At 37.6% G+C, this 20,583-nt stretch overlaps 3 protein-coding genes across 4 annotated transcripts; 2 read left to right on the top strand and 1 right to left on the bottom strand.

Moving 5' to 3' along the window:
* Positions 1-3,634: 3,634 nt before the first annotated feature.
* LOC126583002 (proline dehydrogenase 1, mitochondrial-like) lies at positions 3,635-6,557 on the top strand. Its single transcript, XM_050247294.1, has 4 exons — positions 3,635-4,344; positions 5,131-5,776; positions 5,876-6,116; positions 6,208-6,557. The coding sequence occupies exons 1-4, from the start codon at positions 3,793-3,795 to the stop codon at positions 6,245-6,247; spliced, it is 1,479 nt and encodes a 492-aa protein (XP_050103251.1). The 5' UTR covers positions 3,635-3,792; the 3' UTR covers positions 6,248-6,557.
* Positions 6,558-8,200: 1,643 nt separating this feature from the next.
* On the bottom strand, positions 8,201-13,059 carry LOC126583001 (probable inactive ATP-dependent zinc metalloprotease FTSHI 3, chloroplastic). The gene is made up of 5 exons (XM_050247293.1): positions 11,615-13,059; positions 10,481-10,804; positions 9,598-9,898; positions 9,307-9,503; positions 8,201-8,557 (listed from the first exon to the last, which is right to left on the bottom strand). The coding sequence occupies exons 1-4, from the start codon at positions 12,731-12,733 to the stop codon at positions 9,307-9,309; spliced, it is 1,941 nt and encodes a 646-aa protein (XP_050103250.1). The 5' UTR covers positions 12,734-13,059; the 3' UTR covers positions 8,201-8,557.
* A 730-nt stretch (positions 13,060-13,789) lies between these two features.
* LOC126583000 (uncharacterized) lies at positions 13,790-17,607 on the top strand. 2 transcript variants are annotated; one of them, XM_050247291.1, is made up of 9 exons: positions 13,790-14,039; positions 14,895-15,127; positions 15,258-15,453; positions 15,612-15,782; positions 15,857-15,980; positions 16,613-16,806; positions 16,899-16,958; positions 17,051-17,149; positions 17,238-17,607. In XM_050247291.1, the coding sequence occupies exons 2-9, from the start codon at positions 14,988-14,990 to the stop codon at positions 17,328-17,330; spliced, it is 1,077 nt and encodes a 358-aa protein (XP_050103248.1). In that variant the 5' UTR covers positions 13,790-14,039; positions 14,895-14,987; the 3' UTR covers positions 17,331-17,607. The 2 variants fall into 2 exon arrangements, with proteins under 2 accessions (XP_050103248.1, XP_050103249.1); XM_050247292.1 differs by having other exon boundaries at positions 13,794-14,039; positions 15,864-15,980; positions 16,609-16,806.
* Positions 17,608-20,583: the final 2,976 nt, after the last annotated feature.

Here is a 20,583-nt window from a genome sequence, read left to right as displayed (position 1 = left end):
TCTCTTTTTCGAGAGAAAGGTGAAGCTCCTGTTATTGACACATCCCGACGCGGAATGTTCACCAGGCCCCGAATCGAGCCGTGTTGGCCGACATCTGGAAGGTGACGAAGCCATAAAGTGTGATAATGTATAAAATGTGAATAAATTAAAATCTAAAAGTGCCTAAGTACACGAGCGCGCAGTGAGCGGGTCTGAACCCATTTCACGCATGATACAAAGCATAAGTAAAGTCTAGTAAGGTAAGATAATGATTATACCATCATAAGAAGCCACATACACTGGGAAGTGCCACGAATCCTCGTCGATACAGAACTTTGCTACTAGAACCTGGAGGGGTACAAAAACAGAAAATGTGAGTGAGTGAAACAAAACTCTTCAAACCAATTCCAACTACCAAAGATAGTAGCCCCTCGTCGCAATACTTGCTTAATTTCCCAGAAAATAACAGGCGTGACTATAAATCAAGACCATAACCAAAATGATAGTCTTACGGTTATGCTATGTCAATTATCTTAACATGAATGAGTAACCCAGGTGAATTAAACCAATAGGAAATGGCATGTTAGCCGGATCCACCCATCATGTACGGTTGAATCAATATTTCATCCCATATATGCTAGCATTTCATAACATATCTCATCATAAATATATGCTAGCATCTCATCATCATATATCATCACATTTATACTTGCATTTCATCACATATCTCATCATAAATATATGCTAGCATTTCATCACATATCTCATCATAAATATATTCTAGCATCTCATCATATATCATCACATTTATGCTAGCATTTCATCACATATCTCATCATATATCTCATCAATCATGGCTAGCATATAAGTCGGAATCACCTTTAGTGACCTGTACGACATATTCATGTCCTCAAGGACCTTCAAGAATAATTTGAGACCTATTGACCAAGAGTCAACAACCCTGTATAACTCGATCCGAAAGATCCACAAATCAGATTTCCAATCCGCAACTTCTAAAGATCCACATTATTCTTCTAGAATAACATACTAAAATTTCATTACGATCCAACGGTGCCAATTGCCCAAAACCAAGTGGCGGTTAACATTTATTTTATAAACTTACAAATCCAATTCGGGAAGACCCGTAAGTTGGATTCCCGATCCGTAAGTTTCTATGGTTCTCAAATATTACGTACTATAATGTATTAAAGTTTGGTGATGATCCAATGGTCGGATCGTTGATTACTATCCTAATCAAGTGGTGGACCTTAGTGGAACTTTGCCGGATTTTGCAGATTTCCTAGGCGATCTTTGAAACTCCATATCTCACTTGTTTTTCAACCAAATTCAACCCATAATACACCAAATCAAAGCTAGAGAAATGTAGAACAAAATTATACCAGCTTGGAGTCCAAATGGTAGCTGGAGGTGGTCGGAAAATGGTCTGAAAGATGGCAACATTTCAATGTCCATAACTTTGTCAATACTCAATGAAAACAGGTGATTAAAAAATGGAAATCATAGTTCTCGACGAGACGAAGAGATTGGTACCTTACACGATGGCTAAATTTCCGTGGTTTAGCCGAAAAACGCTCTGAAAGTGGTGGAGGTCGCCGGAAACTGGGCAACCTTAAAATCGTTATAACTATCTCATTTCTCCACCAAATTAAACGATCCAAACATGAGAATTCATCTACAAAACATGAGGAATTGATTTATACCTACTACTAAGGCTAATTGGGCCGAGAAACACCTCAAATCACCACGAACAGTACAAAACCCTTGAATTTAGGTGTGCTCCATTCGAGCTCGAACGAACTCCGACGTCCCAAAACTTGTTTGGGCTTTATTCTAGACCTCATGAGGATGCTATAGGTGGTGGTAATTGGTGAAAATCATTTCAATAATAGGAGAATCGACGGTAAAGGTTTCCCGCACCCACCGATTCGGTCTTCATACCTTCATGGCTAATTTTCTACAATTTTGGGATGTAATGGGTAAAGGGAAGGTCGTGGAACATTTTCCAAGGGGTTAGATAACGTGGTTCGCCGGAAAAACCGACGAAAAACCACCGGAGAAGATGAAAAGGACCGGGTCGTGTCGAAAAATGGAACCGGGTTGACGAATCCCCCGCTCCCCTCTTCTCTCCTTTTCCCTCCTTTCCTTTGTTTCTAATTGGGCCATCCTAACTCTCTCTTCTCCCTATTAGTCACACACTTCCTCTCATTTTTTTCTTTTATCTTCTTTCCTTTACATCTCCACCATCCATTCCTCATTTCCTTTAATCTGGGACACCCACGTGACACTCCAGATTTTCCCCTCAACAAAATCCAAAATTAATTAATTAACTAAAATATCCTTAACTTTAAATATTAATAACTCTTTCGTTATAGCTCCAAATCACGTCCCGTTTTCGCCCACACGTACGTAGCGACGAGTAACACGAGAATCACCCAGAAAATGAGTCTCACATGACACGACCCGGTAGTCAACACAAGTGAACACTTTGCCTCGAAGGGCATCTTCATAGCTCACGTATTAAAATTATAAAATCATCATTTTTAGGGACGGGCTGTTACAGTTATAGCTTGTTTTTAATTAGAAAAAAAAAAGGTAGTTAGCGTACAAGCCTCCGGCTTCTAAATTTTTCCAAAACGTATTTCGTTTTATGTTTTTAGTTCACTATATAACTGAGAATTGTTGCCGAAGAAGCTGTTAAGTATTTAAGGTTTTTCAGTTCATTTTCCGTTGTTTTAGGGAGGAATGGAATTAGGTAGTTTAGTTTTATATATACATTGCATGAAGATCGCAGGTGATAAATCCAACTAAATTTAAGACCACCTAAATTGCGAGATAAGTTTCTTGGTAATCCTACTACTTATTTGGAAAGTCAATACACTTACTTTTCTAGACCCTAATTTTTCGGAAAAAAAAAAACAAAATATCCTACTTTCTATCTGAGAAAATTTCTAACAAAAAAACAAAATTGAAAAAATAAAATAGAATAGAAACTTGAAGAGAATTATGTGGAGCTAGATTTTTCAGTGTGCTGAAACATGGAACGGTATGTCACATGTTATTATATAATTGGATAGACAATTCACATATGTATTCAATTAAAATTTTGAAGAATTTCAATGGATTTATAAATCCAAGATTTTGAGGGAGTTTAATTGATTTGCATAGATTTAATGTAAAATCTTGATTCAATTCTTTCAAAATCTCAAAGGGAGAGGTCAGAGGTGAGATTTGTGAACGAATCTTACAAATTCCCTCAAATTTATCAACTTTTTAAAATTCTTTAAAATAAATTAAATACACTTCAATTGTTATAAACTTCTTTAAAATCCTAATTTAATATATCCATATTTCTATAGATTTTAATAAACTATCTTAAAATCTTGATTCATTACATGTTGACAATCACTTAAAATCATAATTGAATACCCATAGATTCATTAAAAGAATTAAAATCTCTCAAAATCTCAGTAAATACACCTCTTAAAAACACTTCTTTTAATTGTATAATAATATTCTTTTAATTGTATAATGACATATGATTTACCATCGCTCGTATCCGGAACAAAAAATTTCTCACCCGACAGCAGCTCACACCGCGCTGTAAAAATTCTGAAACTGTCTATATAAGGAACTGAAACCCAACAGTTCTAGCCACATAACAGAGAAAGACATTTCTAGAGAGAGAGAGAGAGTGCTAGAGAGAGAGAGAGGAGGAGGATTAGAAACAGAGAGCTAGAGAGGGAGAATTAGAAACAAGAGAGCTATAGGGTTACTCAAGCCACCCACCGTTGAATGGCAAACCGTGTAATCCCAGCAGCATCAAAACTCCTGAAAACTATCAGGCCGCTTAACTCCGCCTCCTCCACCACCATCTCTGCCATCTCCCAGCCAATTGGCCACGCCGAAAAAGCACCACACCCCACTACCACCACCACCACCAACGCCGACAGCGTGACCCTCAGCCTTTCCAGCTTTGATGACGCGGACAAGCTCTTTGCGTCGGTCTCCACGTCGCGGCTGTTGAGGGCGGCGCTGAACCTCCACATGGTGGCGGTGGAGCCGATGGTGGATGTTGGGATGTGGGTCATGCGTTCTAGGCTCATGCAGACTCCGTTGATCAAAGACGTGATCTTGGGGTTGATACGGTCAACGATTTATGACCACTTTTGCGCCGGCGAGGACGCTGTCGCCGCCGGAAAGTCGGTGATGGAGCTGAACGAGGCGGGGCTGAGAGGGATGCTGGTTTACGCTTTGGAGTACGCCGGCGACAACGAGGCTTGTGACAGGAACTTGCAAGGGTTCTTGGACACCGCTGAATCCACCAAATCCCTGCCACCTTCTTCGGTAAGTTGTATCTTCATATCACCCCACATCAAAGATTCAAGATTCTATTTCTTGACTCTTTCTTTGGTAGTATCAAAATTCTGCTTTTCTTTTCTATTTTTTTCGAATTAAAAACGTTGTTTTTGTTGTCATAAAAGTGAATTTCATTAACCATATTTACTAATTACATCACTAATCACGCTTATAATGATAATAATAACGTAACGTGGGCCCTACATAGCATGTTTACTACAAAGACTAGTGTTACGGAGTCCAAATTTTAACTGTTAGAGCTTAATTTTTATATTTTAAAACAGAATGTGTAACGATTAATACCTCGTAAAAGATCCATGTTCATCATGCATTTTTTGCTAATAAAGTTTTGAATGGTATTAGACCAAAAAACATGAATCTTGTTGTTTTAGGAGATTGTTCAACATGTCACGCGATCAAACAGTCTGAGTACATACAGTTGGCATGTCATGCATCTAGGTATGGAGGATTGCGGGTCCTACTTTCTTACTTATACCAGTTGGTTGTTTGCATGCACCATCATGTTGGTTGTCCGACGTTGAATCTGCCACCTAGGCCTAGGGCTGTTTACATTTGACTTGGCTTCCTAGTTGCTGGCTGCCGATTACCTGTCTACGGACAAATTTTCCAATTGAGTTCTGATTCTGGCAGTGACTTATCAAAAAAGCACTTTCAAACAAAGCAGATTCTTGATGTGATATGTTTCTCTTCACCACTTCCATATGAAGTTTATATGTGATGGTAACTGAAAGTGATGTTTTTGGCTTGTAACAGGTGAGCTGTATCATTGTGAAAATCACTGCAATTTGCCCTACGAACCTGCTTAAGCGAGTGAGTGACTTGATGAGATGGCAACATCAAGATCCTTCTTTCCATCTTCCATGGAAGCGCGATACGTTTCCCATTTTCTCCGAATCGAGCCCTCTCTACCATACTCTCGAAAAGCCGGAGCCTTTGACTCCGGAAGAAGAGCGCGATCTCGAGTTAGTCCGCCAGAGACTACTAAAACTGTCCCAGAAGTGCGCAGAAGCCAATGTGCCTCTATCCGTCGATGCGGAATACACTTCAATTCAACCGGCCATCGATTACTTGACCTACTCCTCTGCAATCATCTACAACAAAGATGATCACCCGATTGTTTATGGGACGCTTCAAGCTTACTTGAAAGATGCAAAGGAAAGATTGTTGCTGGCAACAAAGGCTGCAGATAAGATGGGTGTTCCAATGGGGTTCAAAGTGGTGAGGGGTGCTTATATGTCAAGTGAAGGAAAATTAGCTTCTTCCTTGGGCTGTAAGTCTCCTATCCACGATTGCATTGAGGATACGCACGCGTGTTACAATGATTGTGCTTCGTTCATGCTCGAAAGGATTGCCAATGGCTCTGACGCAGTGGTTCTTGCAACCCATAATATGGAATCAGGTAAATAAATCACACACCTTAAACTTGCAGAAAAGCCAACTGCATTGTTACGAGTTTTGCATCTGTATGTCTGACGTACAATTATTAATGCAAATGTAGGGAGACTGGCAATGGCAAAAGCACATGAAATAGGGGTCGGGAAGGTGCACCAGAAGCTCGAATTTGCACAGCTGTACGGAATGGCAGAATCGCTTTCCTTCGGCCTGAAAAATTCAGGGTTTCAAGTGAGCAAGTACATGCCATTCGGACCGATACAGTTGGTGCTGCCTTACCTGTTAAGGAGGGCTGAAGAGAACAGGGGACTCTTATCTGCTTCATCTCATGACAGAAAACTCACAAGGTAAATTCAAAATCGGATAAAAACTTACATATTCACAGCATAAAAGATCAGTTTTATTCTAACGCGGTTTGAACTCTTCGTTTGAATACAGGAAGGAGCTGATGAGGAGACTTAAAGCAGCAATCATCTAACGCGAAAGTAACGGCTTTGTGGAACAGCAAGCTTGGTGATCCGTCGCCAATCTTGTAAATAGGATGGTCTGTAATTGTGGTGGCTTGCTCGTAAGTTAGTTGAATTAAAATGTGCATATAGGAATTAAGAAATTTGGTTTCTGCTTTCCCCATTACATTATGTTGCTCTACAGGGGAACTGATCCATGCTTCCTAGGTCTACTTCCATGGCAATCCACCGCAAGCGCCGCGGCCCTATTGACAGTGTTTAAAATCGTGTTGCTTCCTTCAGCTGAAGGAATATGAATAAAATGTTTATGTTGCCTCCAAATTACTCAATGTGTGTGGATGACATTTGAATGACTAGTAGGAGTAACTAAAGAGGAACTTGGGTAAGGTTGCCCTCTCTCACACGGATGGGACCGGCATCCCATGATTTTGTGAAGATAGTCCGAATGGCCACGTGATCAGACGGTCTGATCTAAGATTTTCTCTTAAATCTAGAAATATAAAAGCACATCCTTGACTCAATTTCCCAATACTTGCGACCAAAGACACCTAGGAGTGGCTTGCAGTGGTTATCAACATCTTTTCTCAGATCAACATGTGCAATGGATGGGCGGTGGGGTCACAGGTTTCCAAACCATAAAATATTCCCTTCATTTAATTATTATGGGTAAATTACATGAAACTACCTCAACTATTGGGTTAGTTACAGTTTCATACCTCGTCTTTAAAAAATTTCAATATCATACCTTTCGTCAGTTGTCTTTCAATTCCTCTATTAAATGCTAACGTGGCTTGAGACGGGGTCCACTTTCTATTAAAAAAAAATTAAATATTAAAAAAAAAAATTTACCCTTAAAAAAAAAAATATATCAAACACCCATCTTCCCCGACCCCTTCCACTATCCAAAACCACTCCCACCCACACCAACATCTCCCCCCCCCCTCCAGACCCACCTCATTCTCTCCCACTGCCACATCATCCTCCTCCTCCTCCTATCCAACCCCCAAGCCTTCGAGCTTGGCCATCAAGCATCTGCATCGTGCCCGAAACAGCAACACGGCACGGCGGAGAAGAAGACGAGAATGAAGATGAGGAGGTCAAGGGGGAGTTGAAGATGTAGGAAAAGTAGGAGATGATGAGGAAGGTCCTGGAGAAGGGGACGAGAATGAGGATAAGGAGGTCGAGGGTGGCCGACGGCGAGTGCTTGCAAATGAGGGTGCAATTAGGGCTTGAGGATTTGGGTTTGGGGGTTGGATAGGAGGAGGAGGAGGATAACGTGGCAGTGGCAGAGAAAGAGAAGGTGGGTCTGGGGGAAGATGTTGCCGCGAGTGGGAAATGGGTTTGGGGTGGTTTTGGATTTGGGTTGCAAGGAAGGGGAAGGGGTAGGGGATGATGGGTGTTTGGGTTATTTATTATTTATTTTAAAGGTAAATTATTAAGGGTTTAGGTTTAGGGTTTGGCGTGGGTGGGAGTGGTTTTGGATTTGGGTTGCAGGGAAGGGTTGGGGAAGATGGATGTTTGGGTTTTTTTTTTTTTTTAAGGGTAAATTATTATTTTTTAATATTTTATTAATTTTTTTAATAGAAAGTGGGTCCAGTCTCAAGCCACGTCAGCATTTAACAATTTAATTGACGGACAATTGATAAAAGGTATGACATTGCAACAAATTCGAAGATAAGGTATGACATTGAAATTTTTTAAAGACGGGATATGAAACTGTGACTGACTCAATAGTTGAGGTAGTTTTATGTAATTTACCCAATTCTTATTGTTGTCAATAATTATAATCTCGTGGATATCATAAATACAAGGGTGAGCCTTGACACAATGGAAATGTTGTTTTTTTATGACCAAAAGGTCACGGTTCGAGTCGTGGGAACAACCTCTTTGCAAAGTAAGGTAAGGCTGCGGACAATAGACGTTCCTCCCTGACCGTCGCAAAAACAAAGCCTTGTTGGCTTGGGTTGCCCTTTAAAAATCATAAATACAATGGAAAGATACAGCAATGTGCTTCAACCAATATTAATATTATCCAAAAATGAAACCCTAATGCATCTAACCTGGAAAAACAGTTCATTTGTATGTTCATGGTATGCTTTGCAATATCTTGATCGAATCTACTCGATACCCGATTGCCTCTTCGTAGTTCCCTCAGCTTCGAAATTCTCATGACATTGCAAATACGATCCCATCTGATCGGCTGCCCACTTCATAGCAGTCATTCCTCATATAGCGCCGGACCTGCTCTCTCATATAGTGCCGGACCTGCATCCGAGAAGCCTCGTGTAGATTCGGCCTTCTGGGAAAAGGTCATGGAATCACTAACAAACAGAAACAAAAACGAAACAAAAGTGAGTTGAAACGCATGAGAGAATCCAAGAGAATCTTAAAAGACTAAATGGCAAATCTATAGGCCCTAATCATGGTTTATAGGCCCTAATCATGGTTTAGGTTGCTGACAAGATTTAGCATGATACATCCCAGTTGGAAAATGACATCCCACCAAAAGTGACCAACCATTTTTCATGGACAAGATTTACACACACATACATCAATACATCTTTAGTCTTACTGTATTTGATATCAGTGTGTTTAAAAGTGCTTTTAGAAGGACTTAAAGTGCTGCAATCCAACAATTTAACTTCGTAGAAGGAAAATGGAGAAAAGGAAAAGAAGATGTAAACTAGAAAAAAACAAGACAGCTAATGATTCTCGAAAATATGATGATAAACGGAACCAAGAAAATGTGGACAAGTCATTAAAGGTTGACATCAAACTAAAGTTGATAATTGCTCCTGTGTGAACTACTTTTCCTGTATACGAACAGCAGTTTAACTACTCAAATTTTGACAAATTTGAGCTCCTATGTACAAGGCATGACTATAGCGATGAACATTCACTCTCATAGTAAGTTAAGCTTTCATATAGGATACCAAAATTAACCATTTCCAATTATTTAACTATATATATATATCACTTCCGATGATGATAACAAATATAAATCAAAATTGCTAACTCGTAAAAATTTTGTACTGTATCATATCACTACCACTAGAACGTATATACATACTCAGCTCAGAGTTTGATATCCTAGTGGCCCTTGCACTCCATCTTGTCTTGTGTTCTTTCCCATCAGAGAAGGCATCCATGGGAACATTTTCCCGAGCTCCTTGCTTATTGTACTCGGCCTAAGTTGCTTATCATTAATTCCAAACTTTGCTCTTTCAATTGCTTCCATTACATCTTCCCTGGCCACAGTTTCACCACCTGCAACAGACCATAGATTAATATGAAGTCGAGATCCATGTACAATTTCAGATGGCAAAAACCGAGTGATATTTGGATGTACTATATACCCTACCCCTACGAGCAGCAAGTAAAGCAGCTTCATTGATGATGTTTGCAAGATCAGCACCTACAAAACCTGGTGTCAGTGAAGCAATGAGATCGCAAATAAGATTAGTGTCTTCCTCCAAAGGAACTCCTCTCAAATGTACAGCCAATATCTTTCTCCTTCCTTCTTCATCTGGTTCTCCTACAACTATTTTTCTTGAGAAGCGGCCTGGCCTACAAAGGGCAGAATCCAATACTTCAGGCCTGTTTGTTGCTGCAACAACAATCACCTTCGAGTCTGACTCAAATCCATCCATTTCCGTCAGCAACTACAAGAACAGAAACATTTTTTTGATGAAAAACATTAACTTAATTGATATTAAAATAAATTTCAAACATACATTATAGATGACAAGATGTCACCTGAAATTCAAATCCAAGATCTACCAATATAATAATGTGGTTAATACTTAATACTGCCTTTTACTATTGTACATAACAGCAGGGATCGAAATTCGAAACAATAAGCTAAGTTAATGTGTTGATACTTGATAGCTATTTAGACTTGAAAATTGAAAACAAAACTAAGGACATTAAAGGAAATACTCAACGTTCCAAGATTGAAGGTGAAAGTACAAGCTAAACGCATAGTAAATAAGCAAGAAAGGTTGGCAAGATTTTAAAGGGGATCAATATGATTTTCTCATCAGACGAAATCAAACAGGAGAGAACCAGAGTCTTCCTACATACAGTGGTTTGACAATTATCAAAAAGTTTGGAAATACAAACAATGACCCACAGATCAAATTATACTAACAATTCCAGAAGACATTCAGAATGTGACTGCTAAAATTTGATATGGATGGATGCAAGAAATGCAGGATTGAAGCCATAATTGGACCTTATATTACCTGATTCAATGTTTGGTCACGCTCATCATTGAAACTTCTGCCACGCTTCGTTCCAACTGCATCAAGCTCATCAATGAATATAATTGAAGGTGAATGTTTCCTTGCCATATTAAAAAGGTCTCTAATGCGAGCTGCCCCTCTTCCAACAAACATCTCCACAAATTCACTGGCAGAAACACTGAAAAATGGTACACCTGCTTCTCCAGCCACTGCACGGGCAAGTAATGTTTTCCCTGTTCCTGGAGGACCCACCAGCAATACACCTCTGGGTAACTTTGCTCCTAGTTTGTTGTAGTTAATAGCTCCTTGCAAGCATAAAACTATCTACAAACGAGAAAGATGTCACAAAAATAAAGGAAGAAAATTGTATAAAAAAATTAAACAGTGAGAATATATTTCGGTGCCTTTGTTAGTAATCACATATACAAACAGGTAGTAAAATCTACTATGGTAACAAAATCATAGTTTTGAGAGGCAATAATAAACTTTAGAAGGACATACAACTTAAAGAGATTCCATTATACAAGGCATATGTTGTTCACTTGCTTGTCTAACACCTCTAAATAAAACGAGAAGCATCCACAAGATTACATCTCAATAAAAATATGCACCCTGAAAGGCTCATCGCCATGTGTAATAGGGCTTGTTGCAAGCCATGGGATACCTTCCCAGCACTGTTCTGGATACAAATATAGACTCATGAACTCATGATGTGAACTTCACAACCTTCTATGTACTATATATATATATATATATATATATATATATTTTTTTTTTTTTTTTAAATTTATTTTTTATTTGTTCAAGACTTTGGTGTTTCAAGCTCGTGGAGATCAGAACACTCCAACAACAAGCAAAAGAAGCATTTTTGGCTGTTCTTCTAAGAACTGATAAATATGTCTTCCTAGTGTTTCTAACTTGTATCAGCAAGTGTTTAAGCCAAAAGCTTCCTTGCTTTCACGGAGTTCATAATTGTAGCAAGCAGAGTGAAGGATATCCACAGTTCCGTGTTAAGAAAGTAAGTACCACATTATCAACTCTATAATCAAGTTAGCAATGAAACAAAGTATCGACACAAAGAAATAAACAAAAGCATGCAAAATATCTAATGTATTCAAGAGAAGAGATGTGTACCTCCATAAGCTCCAATTTCGCAGCATCAACTCCCTCAACATCCTCAAATCCAACCAACTGCTTATCAGGTCGTTGCTTTCTAGCTGGGCTATTAGCAGCTGAAAGTTGACGATAAAGAAGCCACATCAATGGCATCAAAGGAATCCACAGAGATATTATAGTTATCAAAGTAGTCCTCATTGACATCAAAACTGATTGAGGAGCCGAGCTATATGTAATTCCTTTCTCTCTCATCAAACTAAGTAAAAATTTCTCATCATGATCTACTTTTCTAGTCAAATACTGCCAGTCAGGGGTTGAAGCTCGAGTCGCTGATAAATTTCTCAATACATTTGTATTCAGTGCTTGACTAGATCGAGAACCATCATCACTTGTTACTTTATCGGCCACATTCTCACTTTGAACGCTTGGTAATTCTCCTTCAGACAATTGAGTATCCCTATCAATGCGAGAGTTTGTGTTATAATATATTCGACGAGACCCCTCTTCAAGTAGAACTTTCGTAACAGACTCATTTCTCAGGCTTGTTACCAATTCGGAATATGGAACCATTTTCGGAGAGGGCAAAGCTGTTAACTTCAGAAACAGATAGCTCAGCCCCAATATTACAGAAACCAAAGAAACAACAGTCACTCGTCTTATGTTCTTTTGCAAGAAGGCCCGAACACCATTCAACACTGACTGAATTGTAACTCTTTTCACTCTCATAGCCAACCACCGCAACCTCGGGCGTAATCTCAAAGAAAATCGCCTCCTCAAAGACCTCAACTTAGTGTCTCCTTTCTTCCCGAAATGGATCTGCTTATTCGCGCTATTCGCATTTGTCAATGGCTCAATTTTATTGTAACAACACAACCCATGTCTAGAATCACAACAATTATTCAATCCCTTTAACCAAACTCCATTGTTTCCATTCATCAGTGGCCTAAGCTCATTGTTCCAAAACAACCCATGTTGAAAGTTTCGAAATTTATGAAACCCCGCCGACCGAAAACCAAATGAACTACAGTAAAAACCTCTATACCTCCCCAAAGACTTGGACTTTCCGCCATTAAATTCCAATTTGTTTGGGACAGATAAGAACCCAGTATTGGAAACTACAGAAAAACAACAAGCCATGCTTTTCCTACAACAACACTTAGTCTACTGAAACATCAGAGCAAAACCCACTAACTGTATAATCACCATTACAAGATTAACACAGAAAAAATCATAATTTTGTGTAATTTGGCAAGAAAAAGGGACAAAATTCTGAAAAATAAACCTGTCAGAGGTGTTTGTTTTGGTACTCAAATTCTTCAGAGCTGGGGAATTTTGGTTGAGCAGGAAGAGCGTTTGCTAGTGATTTTTGGAAGATGGGAGATGAAAGTGAGGGTCTTTGTGGATTGGGTCCATGAATAAGGAGGGGGAATACAAAAAGGAAGAAAACAGTTTGCTATGAACTGAGAAATTCTCCCCAAGGTTTTTGCTAACAGATATTTTTACATGGTAAGCTCTGATTGGTTCCACTGTTTCTCTATCATGGGTATGGCTGCACAGGATTATGATTTTGTTTGACTAAATTGGACCGGTATTGCCGGTATTTTACTTTGTTTAATTAGTTTTCTCAAAATATTGGATTTCACAAATGAAAATATGTGTGGAATAGGGATTTAGTGATCAAGTTAATTGAGGAGTCGACTAAAATAAAGTTAAAACAAGACTAATGCTAGGGTACAAATTACATGAACAAAAGTGAGAATACGGTAATCTTGAATGTTGTTAATAAATTTCACTTTTTTTTTTATTGTTTGTGCGCAGATTTATTCTCAATTTAAAATTAATTTTAATAGGACTAAAATCACTTATCGAGAAAAAAAAAACAAGAAAAGTATTTTTCTTCGCAAATACTACCAAACAAGGTGCATTGCCCAAAAAACAACGGAAGAGAAATGTTAAATAAGTTTTCTTAAGTGAGATTCTCTACATATTTTTTGTCATATCATACTTTAACGTTAATTCATTTATCAATATTACAAAATATCGTATTAAAAATATAAGATAACAAGTATAAATAATCCCAACTTTTTTTTAATGTCGTGTTATATCCAACAAACCACGCGTTCTGTTGTCGTTGGTTTGCCATTAAGCAACGACTCCAAAAAGCCGCCATCTATAAAAATCTCGATTAATAGTATGCTATGATATTTTGATCCTAATGAGGAGAGAGAGGGGGAGGACGCACTCCATGGCGCACACGCGTATAGCAGCTCCATTTGGTTTTGGTGGATGACAGAAACTACCATTATTAGGCCTTCCTGTGTCTTGAATTCATTGATTGGGAAGCAGCTGAAAAAACCATCACCATTTGAGGGAAAAAGGAAGCAACTTTAACGATCAGAGGAACAAGCAGAAGAAAACCCATCAAACTTGTCCAATTGCCCAGGTGGGTTTTTAATTTTTCCTGCTTTTGACTGTGATTTCGATTTGTGTTTTTGGTTTTTTGGTTTTTGCCTCAATGCATTGAGAAATTTGTGGATCCATAGAGCTCGGTGGATGTTTGATTGTTTTCCACTCTGCCCATGTGTTTTGTTTTTTGTTTTTTGTTTTTGTTTTGGTTCTGAATCTGATTTGATCTGATTTGGTTTTCCTGTTATTGGGTATGCTTTTGTTTGTTCAGAAGATAAATGGTTGTGTTTGGTGGATTACAGAATGGTCTCGTTGTCACCGAACGACGAAGAAATATGTGCCCTTCGATTTAATATCAATGGTGGAGAATTAAATGGATGTGCTTGTCGTGTTTTAATCTCAACCCTTGATACCAAATCCAAGGGTGGGTGACTTCCTTAGTCACTTGACGAGACTCGTTTTGGATTATATGTGATTCTTCAGTTTGATGATAATGGTATTGAGCATCTTCTTATGTGCGTGTCTTTGTAGTTTCTCTCATGATACGTCCCATTTGGTGTCCATATACATTGTTGGTCTCTTCAGCTGTATTTTGTCATATTTAAAAGCTAAGGGTACGGCATATTCATTGAGTAATGGAAGTTATAGTTATCTGCCAAATGGTTCGATAGATTGTTTTAATCGATAATATCATGGCCGTCTAACTTGCGAGTCTTATTAGCAATTCGACAGCAATAGGTTGCTGTTGTTGCTGTTATATTAATGGCTACCACAAGTTGTCATTCATATGTTTTTGGGTGCTCATGGAAGTGGGTTTGTTTGTTTTCTTGTAATTGTGGTAAACTTTTTTATTGCAAGAAGTTCCACTTTTCTTTTGTTTCACCTCTTTCAGTGTTTTCGGTCTATTTGGTCCACGGAATTGATCATGGTAACAAAGTTGTCTCTTTTGCAATGTGGCGTGCAAGAGATTCTTTAAGATAGTGAAATGGATAACAAACTAGAAGAAGATGATGATCATGAGCCAGGTCCAGTTCCTCCACTGAGACTGGACAGATTTGGCTTCTTAAAGCCAGAAGTTTCTCCTCAAGGTTTAGCCAAGAGCAGGTCAGCCTTTGAATATGAGAGGTAAACTTACCAATTTACTATTTTCTGCTTTTGTTTGGCCATAAAATGTTCATTTTAATGAATATGAGACTCGAGCAATTTAACATTTAATCCATTCTAATTATATACCGTGGCTCTTCACCGTTTTCAGAGAGGAAAGAAGAGTTAGAAAATGGAGGAAGATGATTGGGGTGGGAGGGAGTGATTGGAAACATTATTTTAGGAGAAAACCTCACGTCGTTAAGAGGAGAATAAGGAAAGGAATTCCTGATTGTTTAAGGGGTCTCGTTTGGCAGTTGATCTCTGGAAGTCGGGACCTTTTGCTGATGAACCCTGGGGTTTACGAGGTACATATTATTCTCAGTTGTTACTTACACTGCTCGTCCTTATTTGTGATTATTCTTTTCATATCCTAAGTCGATACTTCATCTTGTGCTCTTGTTTCTTTGTGCACGCAGCACGCATATCCCTAGTATTAAACTAATAAGCGGTATGGTTGTTGCAGCAATTAGTGATTTATGAGACCTCAGCTTCAGAGCTGGATATAATTCGAGATATATCGCGTACCTTCCCTTCACATATTTTCTTCCAGCAGAGACATGGCCCTGGTCAAAGGTCGCTCTACAATGTTTTGAAGGCGTACTCCGTCTTTGACAGAGAAGTTGGATATGTTCAGGTTTGACACTTTCTGTTTGTTCACTCTTGCACTTAGTTTATGTCAGACACTGGATAATTTTAAATGGTTAAAAGAATGCAGGGAATGGGATTTCTGGCTGGTCTCTTACTTCTTTATATGAGCGAAGAGGATGCATTTTGGTTATTAGTCGCATTACTCAAAGGAGCAGTCCATGCACCAATGGAAGGTTTATATCAGGTAGCCTTTATGCTATTTGAATTTCTTGATCTTTTCTTTGGTGGTTTGTTGACTAACTAAACATAATCATGCCCATCATTACTAATGCAAAAAGAAGAATGTTAGACCGCCATTTTGATCATCTGGTCCAATTCTTATAGTCAAAAGGAACAACAAAAACAAAAGAGATTGAGATGGTATCAGATAAACCAATTGGTCAAATAGGATTTAGGTGGTAAATTGCAAAACTCTAACCTACTGCTGAGCACATTGGTTTCTCGTTAGGCAAAGTAAGAGTTTATCTATGTTTTTCTTTCTTTTCAAAGGACATCTTCTTTGAGCGTAGGCCTAGACCTTTGTTTTACTTGAAAGATTTTTCCTTTGTTATTTGCTGGCGTTCTGAGCATTTCGGAGCTCTAATTCTGTTATGATGTCTTTGGTGTCTTTTCTACTCCTTGTATCATATGGGGGTTTTGATCACCTTGTTCACATTCATTTTTATCTATACGGATTATGCCTAAAATAGTTTGTTCGTTTATTATACTCAGACCCAGATATATTGTTTCTCGTCAAAAAAAAGGGGATAGTAAAGGGTAAAATGGCTTCAGTGCTCTTAGAAGTGTTAGTTTATGCTTGTCATGTCGTGTAGGTAGGGCTACCACTGGTACAGCAATACCTTTTTCAGCTTGATCAGTTGGTCAAGGAGCACTTGCCAAAGCTGGGCGAGCATTTTAGTCAAGAAATGATAAATCCTAGTATGTATGCAAGCCAGTGGTTCATAACCGTTTTCTCCTACTCTTTCCCCTTCCATTTGGCTCTTCGAATTTGGGATGTCTTTCTGTACGAGGTTAGTTATTTTTAATGTGTTGTATCTCTCTTTCGAAGTACTATTGGTGGCGGGAATCTAATTTAAAATTTTTCATTTCGAATTTTTCACAGGGTGTGAGAATTGTCTTCAAAGTTGGTTTAGCCTTGTTAAAGTATTGCCATGACGACTTGGTGAGTATATCACAACAGCTTTCTACTCCGCACCATGATAACTAGAACATCGCATGCTTATAGACTTTGTTACCATATTCTCTTTTTGACAGACAAAATTACCATTCGAGAAACTTATTCATGCTCTGCGTAACTTCCCTGATGATGCAATGAATCCAGATACTTTACTTCCATTGGCTTACTCAATCAAGGTTCTTCTTCGTATCCATTGCATTGCTTCTATCATCGTAATTCTTGCTTCTATCATCATTCACACACATGCATCTTTGATCTCACCAGGTATCGCGGGGTTTGGAGGAAACAAAGCAGGAGTACGAGAAGAAGAACGGAAAGGAAGGTAAGTCTCAAGAGATTGAGAAGCAGTTGGAATGAAGGTCGTGCGCTTCTCATCGGAGCACTACATATGTTAATTAACTAGTCATTATTTTCCCGTCATGGCAGTGATTGTCCGAAACAATGTACTTTCGACAACATCGTCCTCAATCGTTGTTTGATAGTTGCATTGTTCAAGTCCTTGCTTATGAGCTCCCCTGTTCCTGTTACAAACTCAAATGTTGTTAGATGTGAATATTTATTAAGATAGGAAACCAAAAGGATGTATATAAATCTTTTTATTCTTGCATTAATCTTGGCTGCAGTTATTCGATCATCCCCCTGAACTCTGTTTTATTAGTTTTTACTTACGACGTTTGTGGTATTTCTAAGGTTCCGGCTCCTATGTATCCCGCCCCCTTAGTACGGCCTCATGCCGTCCATCCAAGCCCTATTTTTTAGTTTTTATCAAGCATTTAGTACAATGCCGGTCCACAGAGGGCGGGATTATTTTGAAATACGAGGCCTCCAGTCTAGTGGTCATCAATCGGCCTATGGTCCCAGAGTGAGAGGGTCGGCCCCTAGCCTAGGCCCGATCTACCAAGTGAAATGAAATTAAGGATCTAATCTGAACGAGTGATCTAAGCCGTTGGTTTTGGAACTTTCTAAATTCAAAGCCTTGATCATTTGTAATATATCTTTGATTCAGGGGCAAACTCATTAAGAGGCAAGGAGATCAATTGTCCTTTCGAACTCCGGTGAATGTTCATGGATGATTTAGATGTTGTCTTTTTTAAAGTTGAAGCTTCTCTTCATGCACTTCCACCTGCTTGATAAAATGCTTCAAAAAGGAGTTGCCCTTCTAACTTTTAAAATTATTACATGTCTAAAAAATGTTTGCGAACTTTTATAAGTGGCCTTCCGAATAATTTTTTCCGAATCCGTCACTGTTCAAAATTTCCCATCGTGACACACAATCTTTTAAATCATATTATTCATTAGTTGGAAGAAGCTAGAAGCGTAATTGACATTAAGAAAAGTTGATGCCAAATATGTGCTTGTAGCAGAAAAGACCATAAGAGTGTTTTTTCAGACTTGATACACAGAGACACAGCTGCGCAGCATTACTTGAACCACGCGTTGTTTGACATGCATGCGTTGCGTTCCCTCCTGATTTTCTGCGTCAAGACAGAACGAACGAGAGGAATCAAAGGCTGCTTTTGAGGTGGGAAGTTGGAATGCGTCCATCTCGAACCAACTCGAATATTAGACACGGACTCGTTACACGACTCATAACGATTGTTTACACGTTTAACACTGCTCCAACTAATATTGTTGTTATATTTTTTAAAACCAATTTGACACAAATTTAACATGTATATAATGAGTTTAAATATTTTGTACTCAAAGCTATCGGTCGGCGCTTTGTGACCTATCTTATTGAACGACACGTGTCTTTTCGTTCAAATTTATTTTTGCCGTTTTAGCTAAAATAGTTTCTAGGATGGCATAACTTCTTATTGGCACTGAGATTTAAAATCGATAGAACTCGTGTCTGAGTTACTTTACTGTAAATCATTTTGGTTTTTCCGTTAAAAATTTTATTTAAATTACGAGAAAATGACAAAAAATACTCTCAATTTTGTCAATTCATTTTGGCTCATTGTTTATTAAATTAAGGGTATTTTGTCGTTTTGGTCCTTATTTAACACAAATTTTTCATAGAAATACCAAAACAAATTTAAAGTCGTATTGCATTTAACACAAATTTAACGTAGTGACATGTGTCACTCAATAGGATAGATCGCAAAGAGACCACATAAAATTTTGGGTTCTTTAGATTTAAGTACTTGCAACTCTTAAACTCTAGACAAAAACCCACATATATTATAACTTATAAATAAAATCCAAAATTTAAATATAATGTCATGTTGGATAAAAGATGTCCATGAATTTGTGTTTATTTACAAAATCATGCCACCAAATCTCTTATACGTTTCTTTTAGACATTTAATTTGTTTAATATATTTTTAATTTTGTGTGAACTCCTCCAATCCAAAACCTATTTAGATCAAATATATAAGGACATATATTCTACATTTATGTATACTAATACCATAAAAAGAAGTAGGTAAATTAATTTTGTTACAAATTTAAAAAGTAGGCACATTAATTTTCATGTAATTATACAGTAGGTAAATTATTTTCACAAAATTAAACAATAAATATTGTTTTCAAAAAATTAATTTTCATAGTAGGTAAATTTTTGCATGTAATTATACAATAGGTAAATTATTTTAATAAAATTAAACAATAGATATTGTTTTCAAAAAATTAATTTTCATAGTAGGTAAACTATTTTCATGTAATTATAATGTAGGTATAAAATTAAACAATAGAAATTGTTTTCATAAAATTAATTTTCATAGTAGGTAAATTATTTTCATAAAATTAAACAATAGATATTGTTGAAAATAAACACTAAATTAGGTATATTCAAATTGAAATTTATTGTCAAAATTAAAAAAAAATCCAAATTAATTTCTCCATCTACAACCAAGACCTTGCCAAATTCAATGCACATGATCAATTAAAACAAAATTACAAGAACTTTCCATACTGGCTTAGATGGGGTATATTAGGGATCCAAAAAATATAAAAACGGACACACAAACTTAATTTGGTAAGTTGCTTAGTTGAATCCTAATCATTGGGTTTTATTCGGATAAATATTATATGATGGGCTAGAGGCTAGAACAAATGAGTTTGGAGGGGAAAAGTTAAATTCTTAGTAAAATTTCGAATACAAGGAATTTAAAGTTGTATATAATTGAGTGAACATAAAACGTAACACAAAGATGACATAAACATAAATAGATAAATATGAACGTGGCTCAATGCCACCCCCTAATTCGAATAAAAAAGATTCCTATAATTGTGGCAATTAACTTGCTTTTACGTTAGTGGGTAGGTATTGTTGCCATTAGTTGCATGCTTTTGCTTAATTATAAGACGCTTGCCAACAAACAAAAAGAAATTAGAAGATGCTAAACCTCCGAATCACGATATTAGGAGAGATGCATGCATCGCCACAAAATTTGGATGACCATTCGCCAATCTTTATATTCCAAAATTAAGTATCCCCAAAACAAGAAAGTCTTAATTAGTTAATTTGGTATTAAGCATTATTGGGAATGTTGGGCACATATTCTAAAAAAAAAAAATTTAGTTTTTTCTATTATTATTAATTGATACGTATCAAGTTCGAGAAATGCAAACGAGATTCTCTCAAAAGTAGGACTTGTATGAACTC

The sequence above is a fragment of the Malus sylvestris genome, chromosome 9 (assembly GCF_916048215.2).
Source record: "Malus sylvestris chromosome 9, drMalSylv7.2, whole genome shotgun sequence".
In the NCBI taxonomy this organism is placed as follows: Eukaryota; Viridiplantae; Streptophyta; class Magnoliopsida; order Rosales; family Rosaceae; genus Malus; species Malus sylvestris.
This window is presented reverse-complemented; position numbering and strand designations above follow the sequence as displayed.

Excerpts from the sequence above, each read along its gene's own strand:
- LOC126583002 (XM_050247294.1), top strand. The coding sequence starts at position 3,793 with ATGGCAAACCGTGTAATCCCAGCAGCATCAAAACTCCTGAAAACTATC. Across the intron at positions 4,345-5,130 it reads AATCCCTGCCACCTTCTTCG|GTGAGCTGTATCATTGTGAA; the intron begins GTAAGTTGTATC and ends GGCTTGTAACAG. Across the intron at positions 6,117-6,207 it reads CATGACAGAAAACTCACAAG|GAAGGAGCTGATGAGGAGAC; the intron begins GTAAATTCAAAA and ends GTTTGAATACAG.
- LOC126583001 (XM_050247293.1), bottom strand. The coding sequence starts at position 12,733 with ATGGCTTGTTGTTTTTCTGTAGTTTCCAATACTGGGTTCTTATCTGTC. Across the intron at positions 10,805-11,614 it reads CGAAATTGGAGCTTATGGAG|ATAGTTTTATGCTTGCAAGG; the intron begins GTACACATCTCT and ends TCTCGTTTGTAG. Across the intron at positions 9,899-10,480 it reads GTGACCAAACATTGAATCAG|TTGCTGACGGAAATGGATGG; the intron begins GTAATATAAGGT and ends CTGTTCTTGTAG.
- LOC126583000 (XM_050247291.1), top strand. The coding sequence starts at position 14,988 with ATGGATAACAAACTAGAAGAAGATGATGATCATGAGCCAGGTCCAGTT. Across the intron at positions 15,128-15,257 it reads TCAGCCTTTGAATATGAGAG|AGAGGAAAGAAGAGTTAGAA; the intron begins GTAAACTTACCA and ends CACCGTTTTCAG. Across the intron at positions 15,981-16,612 it reads CAATGGAAGGTTTATATCAG|GGCTACCACTGGTACAGCAA; the intron begins GTAGCCTTTATG and ends TCGTGTAGGTAG.